Here is a 16,152-nt window from a genome sequence, read left to right as displayed (position 1 = left end):
AGCTGGAGGATGCTGCTGCGGCTGGCGTCCCTGGGTGGCAGGACGCTGCTGCAGCTGACGGCTGGCCTGCTGCTGGCTAGAACGTCGCCTGACCATCTCCGCGTAGCTTGGTGGCTGTTCAGTGCGGACTGACGCTGCGGCCTCCGCTCGGGGTACTGGCTGTGGTGCGCGTGCCATGGCTGTGACAACCTTGCGTTCGTGCTGCCAGCGGGGGCAGCGGGGGTCGGTGACGGGGTGCGGGCCACTGCAATTGGTGCAGCGTGGGGTAGAGGCAGGGCACTGCTGCGCGGTGTGGCCCCCACCGCAGCGAGCACACCTCTGTTTGTCCTTGCAGCAGGCTGTCACATGGTCCAGTCGACCACAGCGCGCACATTGCGTGGGCCGCGGCCGACAACCACGCACAGGCAGCAGCAGCTTGTACACAGCCACAAACGGGGGAGGGCAAGGGGCCGCAAACGTGATCAGCACAGCCCCATCAGCCTTCCGTGCCACACCCCTCACCGCCACCTCACAGTCGATGTTGGCCTGGATCTCCTCGACGGTGAGTTGACGGTCGACACCAAAAACGAGACCGCGGCTCGTGCCTCGGCTGGCGGGGCGGCCGGCTCGGACAGCAATCCCAGCCACACTCTGAGTGGCCAGGAGGGCAGCCAAACACTCGTCCGTCTCAGCGTCAACCGCGACCACGTTCAGCCGGGTGTTCACTCTAACCTGGGACACCCCGGGGGTGGCGGCGAGTTCACGGGCGATGACCTCCCTCGATGCCGTGAGGAAGGAGGCGGCTCGGTCTGTGGGACGGAACAGGCAGGTGCCGGCGGCCGGCTGCGCAATCGGGCGCCGAGTGACCAATTTCCTGGCCTTCCGTCGTACTGCCTTGCTCTGCTGGATGGTCCACTGGCCTTCACGATGTCCGGGGTAAAGTTCCGATGCCGAGGATTCGCCTGAAGAGCCGCCGCAGGTCGCGGTCTCCATGGGGAAGGGCCCACTCGGCTGTTTGTTGTCCTGGTTGCCGCCATCTTGCGCGTCAGCCGGATCAGCAGGGAAGGCAGCGGCGGTGGTGCTTGAGGCGAACGCCGATGCACCGTGGCTCGTGGCGCCACTGGGAGGGGGGGCGGAAGCCGGTGGAAGCTCATCCGGGCAATCCATGTCATCTGACGGGAGAGGGGCAAGGATGGCCGCGGTGGTCACATGGGCTCGTGACGCATCGACGGCTTCCCCGAGCCGGCCCCGGCGCTTGTAGGAGCGAGCAATGGCCGCCACTCGGCCATTTTCCTTCGGCATGGCGTCGTTGGCCCCGCGCTCATCATCCGAGCCATCCGAGACGTCCCGCGAGCGCTTGAGGAGCGCCGTCTCGTCCATTGGCTCCTCCATGGTTGCGGCGGGGTTTTCTTGCGAATAGTTCACAGCACCGACACACATGGGGGGTGGTGTGGCAGCGCAAACATCGGCCGTAACCTGGGTCGGCTCGGCGTGGTGCGCGACGAGCACAGATGCAGGCTTGCCTTGAAGCATCCCCACTAGCTGCTGGGCACGCTGCTGCTGCTGAAGAATGTCCTTGTAGGAGGCCATGAGCCTCGCGAGGCTGCGGGAGCACCCGAAACTGTTCGAGCGACGACGTAACATGTGCTCCCGCGCGGTCGATGCGCTGGTCGAAGGCGGGGGCAGGCTGCCGCCCGTAGACATCTTCGCGCAGTCTATCTGGGCTAGTTCCCAAAGGAACTGCCGCATAGTGGCGCGACACACTAGACACGGGTACGAAAACCGTAGTTCGAGTCGCCGAAATCACGGAGCGAAGAAGAACACGTCCTCACTGCCTGCGGTCAGTACGAGTGCGGTTCGTCCTCCACTTCCTCTTCTGCTCCACCTCTTGACGCATACCCCGCTTGGGGATTGGTCGCGACTAGTCTAGCGCTGTACAGTTTCGAGCGTGACAATATCATGACTAGTCCTGCAGACAGGAGAAAAAAAGAGACTACGATAAATGAGCAACACGTTTTTGAAACTTTGCTTCCTTTTTTATTTTGGGGGGTACCTACGTTATAAATGTATTTAAACTAATACTGACATATGTCTGCTCCATTTTATAAATTCTTTGGAAACGCTAAGAGGCGCGAATTCTCTCCACAGGGCTGCCCCTATTCGCCCTCCAGAATACACATCGGGCTGCACTGTATGGGCCACCGCCGTGCCGTTTCAGCCATATCGATTACTTCTTATTGCGGCGTGCCTCGCCTGACTAGGGCGTCAGTCGAAGCCATCAATAATACTGGTCGGAAAACGGGGCTCCGTTCGAACAATGATGTAATGGGCAAGGTTCTCGAGCTTTCTCAAAGCGGCCATGAAACTCTCTCCCCTTCAATAGACAGATCATAGTTTTAGCGCATCGTATCTCTCTCCATTCTCTCCCCACTGCCGTGTATGTCCTGCGTACAGGTGCCTCAAAAAGTAAACGGACCACGGGTTGGAGATTTTGAGGGGATTTCTCCGCCATGTGCGCAGCCATCAACCTCTAAGTTCAAGAAAGTTATTCTAAATAAAATCGGGCCGCACATATTCTATTTATCCATGCAGCCGCACAAAATAGAAATTATTACAATTTCACGAACCCGTGCTGCGTTTGCTTTTTGGGGCTTCCGTACACTAACCACAACTATTCAACACACATTTTTTTTTATCTTCAAGTCGCATGAATGGAACAACCTTTCCGCCAACATTGCCACTATTACCAGTAATGTAGACTTCAGGGGTGCCATTGAAAATGCTTGTCTTGATTAATCGTTTTCTTTGTAATTGTTGCCATGCAGCTGATGTGTTTGCCCACCGCTCATTTAATACCCCTCCGGGGGTCTTTGAGGTGCAAATAAATAAATAAATAAATAAATAAATAAATAAATAAATAAATAAATAAATAAATAAATAAAGCTTGCCTCATTGGAAAATCTTTTTTCCTGATATCGATGATAGCAATTTTATCGAGAACTTAGAACAAGTAATGGAGATATTAAAGCAAGCAATTGAAGCAGTGGCGACTAGCGAGCCACTTTGCGGCGACTTTTCTATGACGTCACAAAATCCTGCGTGTGCGATTGGCGGCCGCCGAACTAACCCACCGCTTAAAACAAATAACTGGACGATCGTAGAGGGGCCTCTAGTTCCATTTAGTTGCATTACTTGCATGCAGTTAACAGGCTGAAAATTATGCTTTTAGTGCTGGGCGATATGACGTCACTCCTGCCCATAACACGCCACTGTAGCGCGTAATTTTAAAGTTCTTAAATACTTCTTGCCTTTTTTTTTTTTTTTTTTGGTTAAAAAGCGTCTTTTGTTGCTGGAATGGAGCCCAGTGAGGTACTGAAGCCTAGTTCTTGCAAATAAAGCAAAATTGTATTTTGCCTTCCTGGCCCTTTTAAGGCACCCCTCCCGTGTCTCTGGAGCATAAAACGGCGTGAAACGGTGTATATGCACTCCTGTATTCAAAACTAATACAGTCACTGGGGGGTTGGAGGGGTGTAGGGGGAGGGAGGCTGAGAGGGGAAGAAAGAACGCTCACTTTGTCCGTGATAATAAATTCAGATAATTATTCAGTCGTTGGAACACATTATGGAAACCTGTAATGCCCCTGGGCGCAGCTGATATTGACGAAGACACTAGAAATGCTTCCAAAGGAACTGCTCTAGGTAGGTTTGAGTGTGCGGACACTTTATTGCGGATACGTTTGTGCAGTAATCGTAGATGCACTTAATCGTAGATGTGGGGCCGACTTGGGGCCGACTAGGGCCGACTTGGGGTTCTTCTGCGAAAAAAAAAAAGGATCAGACCCGTCTTTTTTTCATTATGTTAAAATACGGCTTTCTCTGCATAGGTCAACTAGCATGCCACTTATCTCTCCACGGGCATGCCTTACGCAAGTCCTTCACGCAAGAAGAATAATCCAAAAATGGTGCGCCTGAGTAGATAACGTCTGTTCTACAGCTATGTCAAAAAACGCACAACGAAAATTAAAATAAATCGAGGAAAATGAAATTCCGGTTTTTTTTTTTTTTTTTCACAAACGACTTCACGGGTCAGTAGCTCGGGGTTGGAAAGAAGGATCACAGGCCCATTAAAACGCTTGTCGGGGATCCCAGTAATAAAAATCCCCATCGTACCACTTCGCAGAGACCCAGCAGCCCAGATTTACTCCTAGTTACCCCGGATGCGCGTCTACCTTTCGTGCCACTGACCCGATACTACAACAAACACACACACAGTACGTCGGCCCGACGGAAGAATAAGAGCTGCAGCGCTACACGACCGCTGGCCGTCGGAACAGTGCAGTCCGCATTTAGCTTCCTGCTGGCGTCGACCGGCGCTGGCTGCATCGAATCAATAGGGTCGTCTTGGTGCTGCCGGCAGCCAACGCCGGTGTGCCGCCCGCCACCGCCACCGACCACGTGTCGTCCGCCGTCTAGACAGCCGCGCTCACTCGCTCGTCATCATCGTCGGTGTGGCCGGCCGACCCGTGCGCTCCGCTGTGCCGCGCTGAATACTTAAACCCGGTCCCCACCACCGGCTTCCGCCTCCCCACCTGAGCGGCCTCTGCGCTGCAGGACGACTATTAGCGTCGCTGTTATTGTGCCCCGGAGCCGTCGACTTTCACGATGACTCGCAGTGGCAAAGAACTGGCCGTACAGTTCCGGCTCGTGGTGAGTGCATACGAGACTCTGGCGTTGAAGCGTTTGTTTACAGCGTTTGTTTACGTTTTGAGCTTATGTTTGATCTGAAGGCATTGCTGTGGGAAATTTAAAGGGACTCTGCAACATTTCCGATAAACACTTTAACTGTCTTTCGCGTCTGGAAGCATTGTGGAAGCTCTAGTTGTCACCAGCAAGGTACAGCACTGCGTGATTAGCTCGTCGCAGCAGGTCCGCCCTCCGTTTTTGCTTTACTGTGGTGCCTTTTTTTTTTTTAAAGTGGCTACTGAATGCGTTTATTGACGCAACTGAAATAAAGACGGCCAATAGCCGCTACACAACTGTCATGACGTAATTCGAGCGCTGGAAGAACGCCAAGACCAAGAAGGAGAGAAAATTTTCTTGAACAAGTTTCTTTGATGGGCATAGAGCAGTAATTTTTATCTGGGGTACTTTGTGAACTGCTGTTCTAAGTACAGGATGGGTTTTTTGGCTACTTTTTGAAAGCATTCAGGATTTAGAAAAAAGTGTTGCGGGCTCCCTTTAAGTGCGGTAAATCTGGGTCTATGTTCGTTGTGCTTTCTCTTCTTTTACCTAGTCCGAACAAGGCTGCTTTATTTCTTAGTGAGAATACACGCTTGCGCAAGTTTCCGCAAAGCACTCGGTTCTGAATCTTCAATGTAATCACGATGTAATAACAAACAAGTAATAATGCAACGTTTCGTTGCACCAGTCCTGTGTTAAAACTCAGAGGTGTCACTAAGCGAAAGTTTAGTATAAAAGATTGTCTTTTACACTTTGTAATTTTTCTCCCAAACGCAAATTTATGTTTCCCAAGCAGGCGGACAGCGAAAGCTGTCGTCCTGCTGGAAGGCAGGACGACAGGAACCCCCAGGAAGGCAGGAACGCCCTCGCTTCGAAGCATGACATCAAATCGAAAACCAAGTGCTCGAGTTTTTAAGCGTTCTTTGCTGTTCTCACTAAATATGCCGTGTCGGAAATAATAAAAAAGGGAGCAATAATTACCCGTAGTCCTTGCTCAAAAAATTTTAGTTCTCACGAGTGGTTACCTCTGCATTAGATAGGCTAGTGCCAAAATAGTGCTCAAACACCATAGCAAAAGCCGAAAGAACCACGCCATTCCGTGAAGTTTAAGCAATAAAGTAACACCGAGTACTCTCTATGTGAAGGATTCCACAGCGTTTGTAGCACTTAACAAAAAACAAACTTCTTTACTTTACTTAGCAAAGTTTCAATTCAGAGAGTTCTAACGGGTCCCTTTAATTTCGGTGGGAGAAATTTTCGTTCACTTTCTCCGAAAGTTTTGCTCCGCTTTGAAAGCCAGAGTTAAGGGTTAGTTTCTGCTCCTAAGGAATCATGATGTGATATCAGGTGCGTTCATAAACGCGCAGACGCAACACGCACATTCATTCTCACTGTGGTCCTCACGTGAGCGATGTGCAGGTGAGACGACATATTGCCCCTTGAAGGACAGCAAGTTTTGACTTCTCTAATAATTCCTGTTATTAACACGTCGATTGTGAGAACAGAGATCACAATTATGCAGCCGTAGAGGGCAAGTCGCGTGTCTTTCTAGCCAGTAAATACCGACCGCTGAAGTATCTCATGGAAAGCGGGACGGTGCTTCTGCGGAAGACCAGGATGGCAGGCACTGCCTCTTACAGTCTACATCCTGGCGAAAAACGGGTCATACCCCGGTTAATGAGGAGGAGCTTATGCTTGAGCCGGTTCATCACGACATATACGTACCGAAGGAAACGATTTCCCTTGTATTCATGCATACATTATGTTCTCAGATCCAATCTTCCTTATCAAGAACGTATATACCATGTACAAAAATTAAATTCAAGAGAAACTTGGGCAGAACACGAGCATGACTCTTCAACAGTCTTTAATAAATTAACACCTTCAGCTGTACTGCTCAGCGAGTTGGTCTATCGAGTGGGGTAAAGCTGCGGTGGAGTTTCTTAGTGACGTAAATGCGCACCCACGAGCACAATTTTGTTTTGTTTTTTCGGTGGAGCCAGGTGTACAGTGCGTTTGTGATAAAACATGCTCAATTTAATAATTATTGCTCATTGCTTAGCGTGGCCCGAGTATCATTCAATTCAAGGCTTCCCATATGAGGTACCGACTTATAACAATAAATTAGACCGAATTCGGCAGCTAAAGCTTCTGCCAGATAACAGGTAAGGTTATGCTAAACAAAAAAGTCTGTGGCAAGCGATAGCCATTTTTTTTTTCTTTTTTTGTCGGCTGTTTGCTGTTGGCTTGTTGCTGCTGTCTCCTCCCAATTTTAAACACGGGTTTTTTATACGTGGTGTTCCAGGCGTTTGGTCGATTGTCTTCTGCTTTTATGGAATAATGAATTCATCGGGGCTGACTAATATATGAGAACCCCACTAGAGAATTTCAATAGTGCAGTTTTTGTAAACTTTTCTCATTTATGCGTCGGAAAAACAAAAAGCACGACTCGCTGTGCTTGCGTATTCTTTTATGCGACACCCAACAAACAATCCACCTCTCAAGACGAAGAACGTCCCCGTACACAAGCAAACCATATGCGTGCAAACAAAAAAAAAAAAGAAATTATTCATTGACCGAACCGCGCCTGTACTATTTATTCTGGAACTTACGCCCGGTCTATGCGTGCCGCCCTCAATGCCCACACGTGCCGCCCCCTACTGCTTTCACGCACCGAAAGCTCCTTTCGCCTGAACGCACAATCATACGATCCTTTCTTTATGCATATGCACCCCCGCATAGGAAGACTGACATCCCTAAGCCAAGAAAGCTTCCTCTTCGTCTCAGTCCCCTTGCTTTTTCTCTCCTTTGATCAGTTCCCCTGGCTTCTTAACAGTTTTGTAAAGCTTTGTTATTGTTGTTGTTGTTCCAATTTTATGCTTAAAGGTGGCATGCATACCAAGACGCAACACGCAGGCGTTCTTTCCTAATAGGTGTTGATGGAGACTTCGACAGTGTTCCGCCGTACGGGCCTCGTATAGCAGCAAGAGAAAAAAAACAAAAAAAAACGGCCGAGCTTATGCTGGCGTGCGTATTCCGTGCATGACTACGGGGGCCCGTGGCCCGTTATGTGGCTTATCGATCTCCGCGGCGACTACGAACGTGGCCATTCCCCTCGTTTGTTTTTAGCGCGATAGTGTGGTCAAACTAGTGTAACGGTGGATGAGTACATTTCAGAGTAAGAAGGCGTTCGAGACCAGACGAGTGGCTTCCCTTCCACCCCGACGTCCCTAATCGTTTTCGTCTGAAAGACGATCGCAGGTTGCCCGCTCGATACACGGCGTCGAGCGGTAGTTTCTAACTTGAGTCCCAGGCGCGGTATGACGTCAGTTTCCTGTCCGGCACGTGTCCACACGCGCGTGTTCGCATGAGTGCAAAACAACCCGCACGTATGCCTGTGCGTTTTATTGCAATGTCCGTTTACCCCATCCCCACCTTTCCCAAACAGTCCCTGTTTGTGGGGGCGAGAAAAAAAGTCCACACGCTAAAAGCAATCGAGAGGGAGAGCGATAAAACTTCATTTGAAGGGGCCCAAGCGCGGTCTGGCGTAAACGCACTCGAGCTGCCTGCCATGTCACCTGTCAAGGTTGCGGCCGCGATTCCGACCTGAATCGTTTACTTTTCGTATTCTGACGAATCTCCAGTGACTTGCCGTTATAAGAATAGGTAACTTACCTGTGGGCATGCGTCTAATACTGCACCTAATACAGCCAGGTCCGTTTCGGTCTCTCATGGTGAGAGGGGTCACGTTTTTTCCCCCCCTCTTCATTTCCCGTATTCACTTTACGAAGAACGAGATAGCCTGTCGCGGCCTGCCGTGGATATAAGCTAGATCCCTCGCCTTACGTAAGTGAGCAACGACGCTACATAGGTTATGTGAAAATGTTGATATCTAGAAATGTTGAGTCTAAAAGCATTATTCTCTAGAAACGTTGAGTAAGGAACGGTCACCCTTTGGTTATTAAAGACAAGGTGTCGACAAAAGACTACGGCAACCATGACTACGCTGCTGCTAAAAACGATAATTATGATTATAGTTATAATGGCACGATGGTGGTGATGATGATGATGATGATGATGATGATGATGATGATGATGATGATGAGGATGATGACGACGACGACAATTATATTTTCTGCCGCATCTACGTTCGAACGGATGGATGTTTTCTTGGAGGTAGGCAAAACACAAATGCGATGATATTCTCCTCAATGGCATAAGGTGCTGGACAAAGTTGGGGTGGAGGGCCTTCAGGAAGTACGTCATCATCATCACCAACCTATCTACGCCCACTGCAGGGCAAAGGCCTCTCCCATTAATCTCCAATTACCTCGGTCCTGTGCCAACTGTGACCAATTTATCCCCGCAAACTTCTTGATCTCATCTGCCCATCTAACTTTCTGCCGCCCCCTGCAACGCTTGCCTTCTCTAGGGATCCACTCTGTTACCCTTAATGACCAATGGTTATCTTGCCTTCGCATTACATGCCCTGCCCCCCTCCATTTCTTCTTCTTAATTTCTACTAATATGTCCTTTACACGCGTTTGTTCCCTGACACACTCCGCTCTCTTCTTGTACCTTAATGTTACACATATCATCTACCGTTCCATTGCGCGCTGAGTCGTCCTCAATTTAAGTTGAACCCTCTTAGTGAGCCTCCAAGTTTCTGCACCGTAGGTGAGTACCGGTAAGATGCAGCTGTCATACACTTTCTTCTCAAGGGACAATGGTAGGCTGCCATTCATTATCTGAAAATGCCGGCCGAATGCACTCCCCCATACTTATCCTTCTAATTATCTCTGCCTCATGGTTGGGATCCGGGGTCACAACTTGGCCTAAGTAGATATATCCGCTTACTACTTCCACGGCCTCGGCACCTATCTCAAACCGCTGTGCTGTCCCGAGGTTATTGATCATTACTTTATTTTCTGCATATTAATTTTCGGGCCCAAGGTTCTACTCTGTTTGTCCAGTGCGGTAAACATGCTTTGCAATTCCTCCCCCACGTTACTTAACAAGGCACCGTCATCATCAAATCTGAGGTTGTATCACCAAATCAGCAAATTTAGAACATTGGAATGGGAACAGGTGGGAATAAGGGTTAATGGAGAATACCTGAGTAACCTCAGATTTGCTGATGACTTTGCCAGGAAGTACGTACGAGCATACGAACAGATTCCTCGACGGAGTCTGGAATAAATCCCGTTCTGTGGTAAGCAAAAAAGTGCTAATCTAATCAGCTTCTCCACGTGTTTTACCGTTCTCCACACTGCTCTGTGGTACCACAGACCGACAGTAATCGAAGGACCGTCACAGTGGTCGCAATCTTCCTGCTCTGATGCGGCACCGAAAGTCGTTGACTCCGCGTACCATATTTCCTGCCTAGATCGATGCGTGAAACGTACGCGTCGCGTACGTCGCCCGCCATCTGTTCCACTGGTACACGGCCCTGTTCATTCGCCTGTGCTATAATGGGAACGGTTACTTCGATCCGTCTCTTTTCGAAACGGTTAGCTCGACCCGTCACTTTTTCCCCCGCCCAATCCTTTAGATATCTAAGCGTTACCACGTTTTATGATAAAAAGCGTGAGTGCTTGTGCAAGACCCACTCAAAACGGTGTTTCGTTGGTATTTTTTTTTTATTTTCTAAAACGTTCTATTTTTGTTCCCGTAAATTTTTTTTTCGTTCCCGTTTTCTTGTGTATGAAGTAGAAACACATTCCGCCCTCTTAGATTCAATATTCTCTGGTATTTTAAGACAAAAATTGCGGCAAACCAAGGTAGACAGATGTGTCGCGGCATGATGCGGCTCGCGTACAAGGCTTGTTGGCTATCATCGGTACAAGACCCTCTTCATGTATAGGTACCGGTCAGTCTGCGAGCGAGACATAGGGGGGTCTTATCAACTGAGTGCTAGTTCTGATGAAAGTGAGTTTTGCTGTTCTGGAAGTGCTCATTTTAATCAAGAATCTTAATGAGGATTTTGAAAGTCACAGGCATTCCGAGTAATTCAATGCCCGTAAATTTTCGTATTCCGTTCAAGTGGGTCTTTCGTCTTCCCCTAATATACCTTATGCAAAAGTGCCGCCATCTACCGGAAGAAAAACGAAACGAGCACGCGACGCCGTGTTGGGGGATGGCGGTCGCGGGATTGCTTGGTACGGAGCGTGTGAGGGGCTTTCTCGGCATGGCGATCCTTTTGTATTCAGATTTAAGCGCAGCAAAATGAGCGAAGAGTGATATGTGGACCTTTCTCTGTGGCCCACATTTACGAACGACTTCGTAAATACGCATTATGCATCGAAAAAGCAGTCAGGGAGGCACCGGCAGGGAAGCTGTTGGAGGCTGTCGCATTTCTTCTTTTTTTTTTTTGGCTTTGAAAGTACGTTCGTGTCGGCTCGCATCCTGCGGGTTTCTGAGGAGGTCATTCCTGAAACGCTTCGAAACTTGCGGGCTGTCCTGGGGTTGAAATGGGGGAGGGGTGGGGGGTATTCGCGATATAGCTATATGCTAATGATCCTCTGGGACGCAGAGGAAACCTGCAAACGAAAAAAAAAAAAACACTTCAAAAATAAATTACATACCTGGCATTTTTTAACAGTGGAGCTGTTGTAGCTGACCGTAATCTGTAGCCCGTAACGTGTGTGTCGCGTCACGCTAAACATTCCAATAAATTACCAATAAATTACCAATGAATAGATAAAATACCAAAAAATTGCAGACCGCTGGTGAGCGCGTGCCTCGCGGTGACTGCCAAGAGTCCGCAGCACACCCAAAGGCTTTAGAAAAAAAAAAAAAACGGGAAAAGCCTTAAAGAGCGAGAAAATGCCGAGCGCTCGTGAGCGCGTGCCTCGCGGCGACCGCTGAGCGTCCTTTGCTTGCGCCGTGGACAACAAAACTGGGTGCACAATACCGCCTAGAAAATTCTGCTTGAAAAATTTGATCTGTAAAAACTAGGCTACGGTCGAACAGCAGGCGACGAGCGGTAAATGACCGATACACGGGTTACTATGTGCGCTACATGAAGGTTGCAACTCTCGCGGATCCCTTATTTCCTGTAACGTTTGGGAAACAAAAGACTGCGTTGTACTTCCATAAAACCCTACCGAACGTCTAGAATAAAAAGAAAATGCGGGCGCGCAAAGCACGAACGGCAGACTCAAGACTCTACCCGCACGATGAAGCACGAGCTGACCGATGAAGTGCGCCTTAACTACCAGCAGGGAGGAGTGCTCCTCGGCAAATACAGGGCTACAAAACAGCTCACTTTGGAGCCTTTTTAGTCATGCAGATATTATTCGTTTCCTGACTATGCATGCGATCTAGCTATAATATTACTGCGCGAAGGGACGTCGACACCCGCAAGCGACTTCACGCAGGGCTCGAGTCACGTTTCCGTTGAGAAATAATAATAATAAAAAGATGTGCTCGCTATTTCCGTGATCGTCCTTGTATCATCTTTGAGCTCAGCAAGTTACACGGCAGTATTTGGGCATCTTGGACAACGATAAATGCCGACGTGCGCGTCGCTAACCCCGGGCTATCATGTATACAGCGGTATCCGGAGATCCGGGAATCCCCCAACATGGCGGAAGCGCACGCGGTTCCCGCAAGGGGGCGCCAGTTTTTGCATAAGGTCTATTGGATGGTCATTCCTCTCTATCCTCTATCCACGCTGCCCCCGCCATTTGTGGGGCTAATCTCTTCAGTATTGCTGAAAACTTTCTATTTTATATATATATATATATATATATATATATATATATATATATATAAAACAGTTGGCAGTAAAGAAAACCTCGGAAACAAAGGGGAGGATGTGGTAGGTCATTGAAACAGATGAAGAATTTGGAAAGAAAGAAAGAAAGTGGAGAAAAAATGCCCGCCAGCTGGGATCCGAAGCCACGACCTTCAGAATACTGGTCTGGTGCGATAACCACTACGCTACGGGCGGGGCGATTTTCCCCTGCACTTTCTGGGGTATTTATGTTGAGGTATTTTTGTTTCCCGTGCTTGGGGTGGTAGCCAGCGCCACTCGGACTACTCGGGGTCAAGGGGACCTTCTTTTTAACCCCCGGGCCGTGACTCGAGTGTCTACGACATGTCAAGAGTGGTCGACCAGCGTTGAACCCTCTTAAGCTTCCTATGGCACCAAGACTGCCAGAACAGAGGCCCTCGCTATGCATGTAGCGAATCAGAATGGGAAATGAGGGGCTCCTTGAAAATAAGACAGAAATAACAGTTGGCAGTAAAGAAAACCTCAGGAGGAAACAAAGGGGAGTGTGGTAGGTCATTGAAATTGTGGTAGGTCATAGTCATTGTGGTAGGTCATTGTGGTAGGTCATCGTGGGTTCGGATCCCACCTGGCGGGCATTTTTTCTCCACTTTCTTTCTTTCTATCAGAATTCTTTATCTGTTTCAATGACCTACCACTTCCTCCCCTTTGTTTCCGAGGTTTTGTTTACTGCCAACTGTTATTTCTGTCTCATTTTCAACGAGCCCCTCATTTCCCATTCTGATTCGCTACATACATACATATATATATATATATATATATATATATATATATATATATATATATATATATATATATATATATATATATATATATATATATATATTTTATTTATATAACTACCTACCTACCTACCTATCCATTCCCGTAAATAGACGGTTTATCGATTCTTCGTCATGCAAACCACGTGACCTGCTCCGTTTTATACCTCACGCTTAAGCTCTTTTATTCGAGTTTTTTTTCCTAATCCATAACTCAGTATTCTTGTGCATAATGGACCTTTTTCCAGTAGCGCTCTGCGCATGCTCTACTCTCGCTCTCAGCCACCGATCCGCCATTCTTGGGGGACAAAATGCAAACAAAACGATGCCATATTGGATTAGGCAGTTGTGGACGCCTAGCCAGCTAAGTGCTGCTCCGTTTTCAGAGCCCTGAAAGCGGCCGACAGGTAGGCTCTACGGCTGAATTCCATCGAAAAATTTCTCTGCCACCAAAACCATGCGTGTCGCCTGGGACGGCTTCCTCAACTTCACAGGTCAGGTGGAAAAAAATGGTGGAAAAAATCCCCCAAGTATGCTTCGGGCGGCCGCCGAAAGAGGGCTACGATACTGGAAAAAGGTCCCATACTAAAACTAACATCCTTCTCTCTATGGTTCGGTGGCCCAAACGAAGCTTTTGTTTTTCGAGGTAAGTGCCTAGATAGAACACAAGTTCTTGCCGCACATATCAACGTAATTACACATTGGTTTTATACCAGCCTTATTAGTAAGAGAAGTAACTGACTACCCATTATTTCTGAAGTATTCCCACATACAGCCTAGGCCATACAAAAACTGTGCTTAATTGCCTTCTCATGGTTTGTATCAACACTGATAACTTGACCAAGTTAGTTAAATTTTTAATTCACTTATTCAAGAATTTTATCTTGCTTGAAGGTGCATTTCTTTACATGTTTATACGACAATATTTTTTTATTTCCTTGTGTTTAGTTTTACTATTGCAGCCACACCTATTAAGTACACTTTCCCAAGCCTTTTCCGCAAGCCCTGCATGGAGCGATCTAATAAGACAATGGCATCTAGAAATCTAAGCATAACTGACGTATTCCCCATTTATCCGTGGCCCTGCTAATTTCCGAATGAGTTACCTAATTTGACCAACTACAGAGGCTGTAAATGGTTTGTGAGAGACTGTATTACCTTAACTTAGACGTTTCTTGATATGAAGCTTCTTTGTTTTCTTGTGAAGAAATATTGTATCCATGACACCTTGGGAGTATGTCGCACAGTGCTAGGGTTCAGAGTCCGCTCAAACAAAAGTTTCAGAATGAGCAGATCTCTTGTGTTTTGTTCGCCAAGTGATTGCGCCCTACTATATATAGCACACACAATCAGCGCATATCCGCGAGATTACGCACGCCCGAGTACACACCTGCTGCGATCGGTGTAATCACTCAGACCATGGCTTACCGTCTGTCTACTCTAGCAGATTGCGACACGTGTCACCTAACTTGACTAAAAGCGACCCTGTATTTCAAAGACACTGGCCTTTACGCGGCGTCACTACAACGAAAATGGTAACTGAAGTACTGGTCGGTCCCATAAGTATAACCGACGCAACATAGTCGTGTCGCGACGGGCCGCAGACGATGGGCAGTGCTCACGCCATATCGAAAGGCGGCACATAAAAAGGAACAATCATGGCGTGCTTCCGGCCATTAGGGTGGGTAAAAGCCAAGTCGCAGCGCATTGTACCACGCAAACGGAAAACGGCTGGAGAAAATCCTCCCTGATCCATCCCAATAAATGAGCATGAGTTATTGACCGGTGGAAAAATACGTACAAAGCACAGCTCTTGCTCTTTGATAGAGTCGTCGTCGTAATCGCCACCATTAATATCATCTGAGAACCATTAATATCGTCTGGGAGCAAGCTGTCGCACAGTGAATCACCGCAAATCACACTTATGTAGAAGGGTGCGCTGTAATGTAATTATTTCAAATACATGGTTTGCGCACAACTTTGAAATACATGACCAAAAACAAAAAAATGCGCATGTGCACGCTTGTTCGACCTCTCGTGGAATCAATCAGCCACCTTTCCATTCTAGTTCATACCCTGCAGATTCATTCCTGTGGCCGCTGTATCAGAAGTAAATTCTACCGCGGGAAGAACCGCCACCGAAGACGACCTTTTCCCGCCGCATCTGCGGCCAATGCTCAATCATTTCATACATTAATTAGAATAAAATTGGCAGCTGATGAATGCGAGAGGCGGTCAAAGCGCCGTCACGCCACGATAAAAATGATGGAAACAGCACAGCATTGTGTATCGGTTTTGCAGCTGGTTTGTATGGCTTAGGACGTTTCTGTGAGTCTAACAAATCATTCGTTCGTGCAGGGCAATGTTTCTGCTAATCTGTCCAGTTCTCTGGTCTGGGAGAAACAGCATGAAGAAAGCGATTGCGTTGGGCAGCGGCATGGCCTACTGGGATGAAATCTTTCCTTGGAACCAGGCCGACATGCCCTAAATTAAAAACCTCCTTCGCGTGCAGGAATATACCAGCACCGTAACTGAGATTAATAAGAAACTTTCCAGCAGTGCCACTTTTAAATCGTCTCCAATTGATACAGTTTGTCCCGGTGTGAGGATGCTTTCTCAGCCTTCTTACCAGGAGGATGCTTAGAGGGAAACGGAACTGTCTCTGAGCCACTTCGCGGCTTGCGGACATACGTGATTTTTCAACAATATTCCATGCTCTCCGATTTTAGCTACTGCGTGTTAGCCAGGGAGATATGTTGAGCAGAAGGGAACAATGGAAGAATTGTCGTGGAGGGATTTTGTGACGCCCGTACCGGACATTTCGTGTGGCATCAGGCATACGACACATACCACGATGAAGGTTGATTTGCGCAAACTT

The 16,152-nt window shown here is 48.0% G+C and overlaps 1 protein-coding gene across 1 annotated transcript in view; it reads left to right on the top strand.

Moving 5' to 3' along the window:
- The first annotated feature begins 4,538 nt into the window (after window positions 1-4,538).
- LOC144174827 (sodium- and chloride-dependent glycine transporter 1-like) overlaps window positions 4,539-16,152 on the top strand; it is a 193,308-nt gene continuing 181,694 nt past the window's right edge. Inside the window, exon 1 of the mRNA XM_077703738.1 lies at window positions 4,539-4,685. Within this exon, the coding sequence (XP_077559864.1) occupies window positions 4,641-4,685 (45 nt within the window). The 5' untranslated portion in view covers window positions 4,539-4,640. The remainder of the gene's footprint in view (window positions 4,686-16,152) is intronic.

This window comes from Haemaphysalis longicornis, unplaced genomic scaffold, assembly GCF_048455015.1.
Source record: "Haemaphysalis longicornis isolate Haplotype H1 unplaced genomic scaffold, Haemaphysalis longicornis Haplotype H1 scaffold_3, whole genome shotgun sequence".
In the NCBI taxonomy this organism is placed as follows: Eukaryota; Metazoa; Arthropoda; class Arachnida; order Ixodida; family Ixodidae; genus Haemaphysalis; species Haemaphysalis longicornis.
The sequence above is the reverse complement of the archived record's forward strand: the minus strand, read 5'-3'. Positions and strand labels throughout refer to the sequence as shown.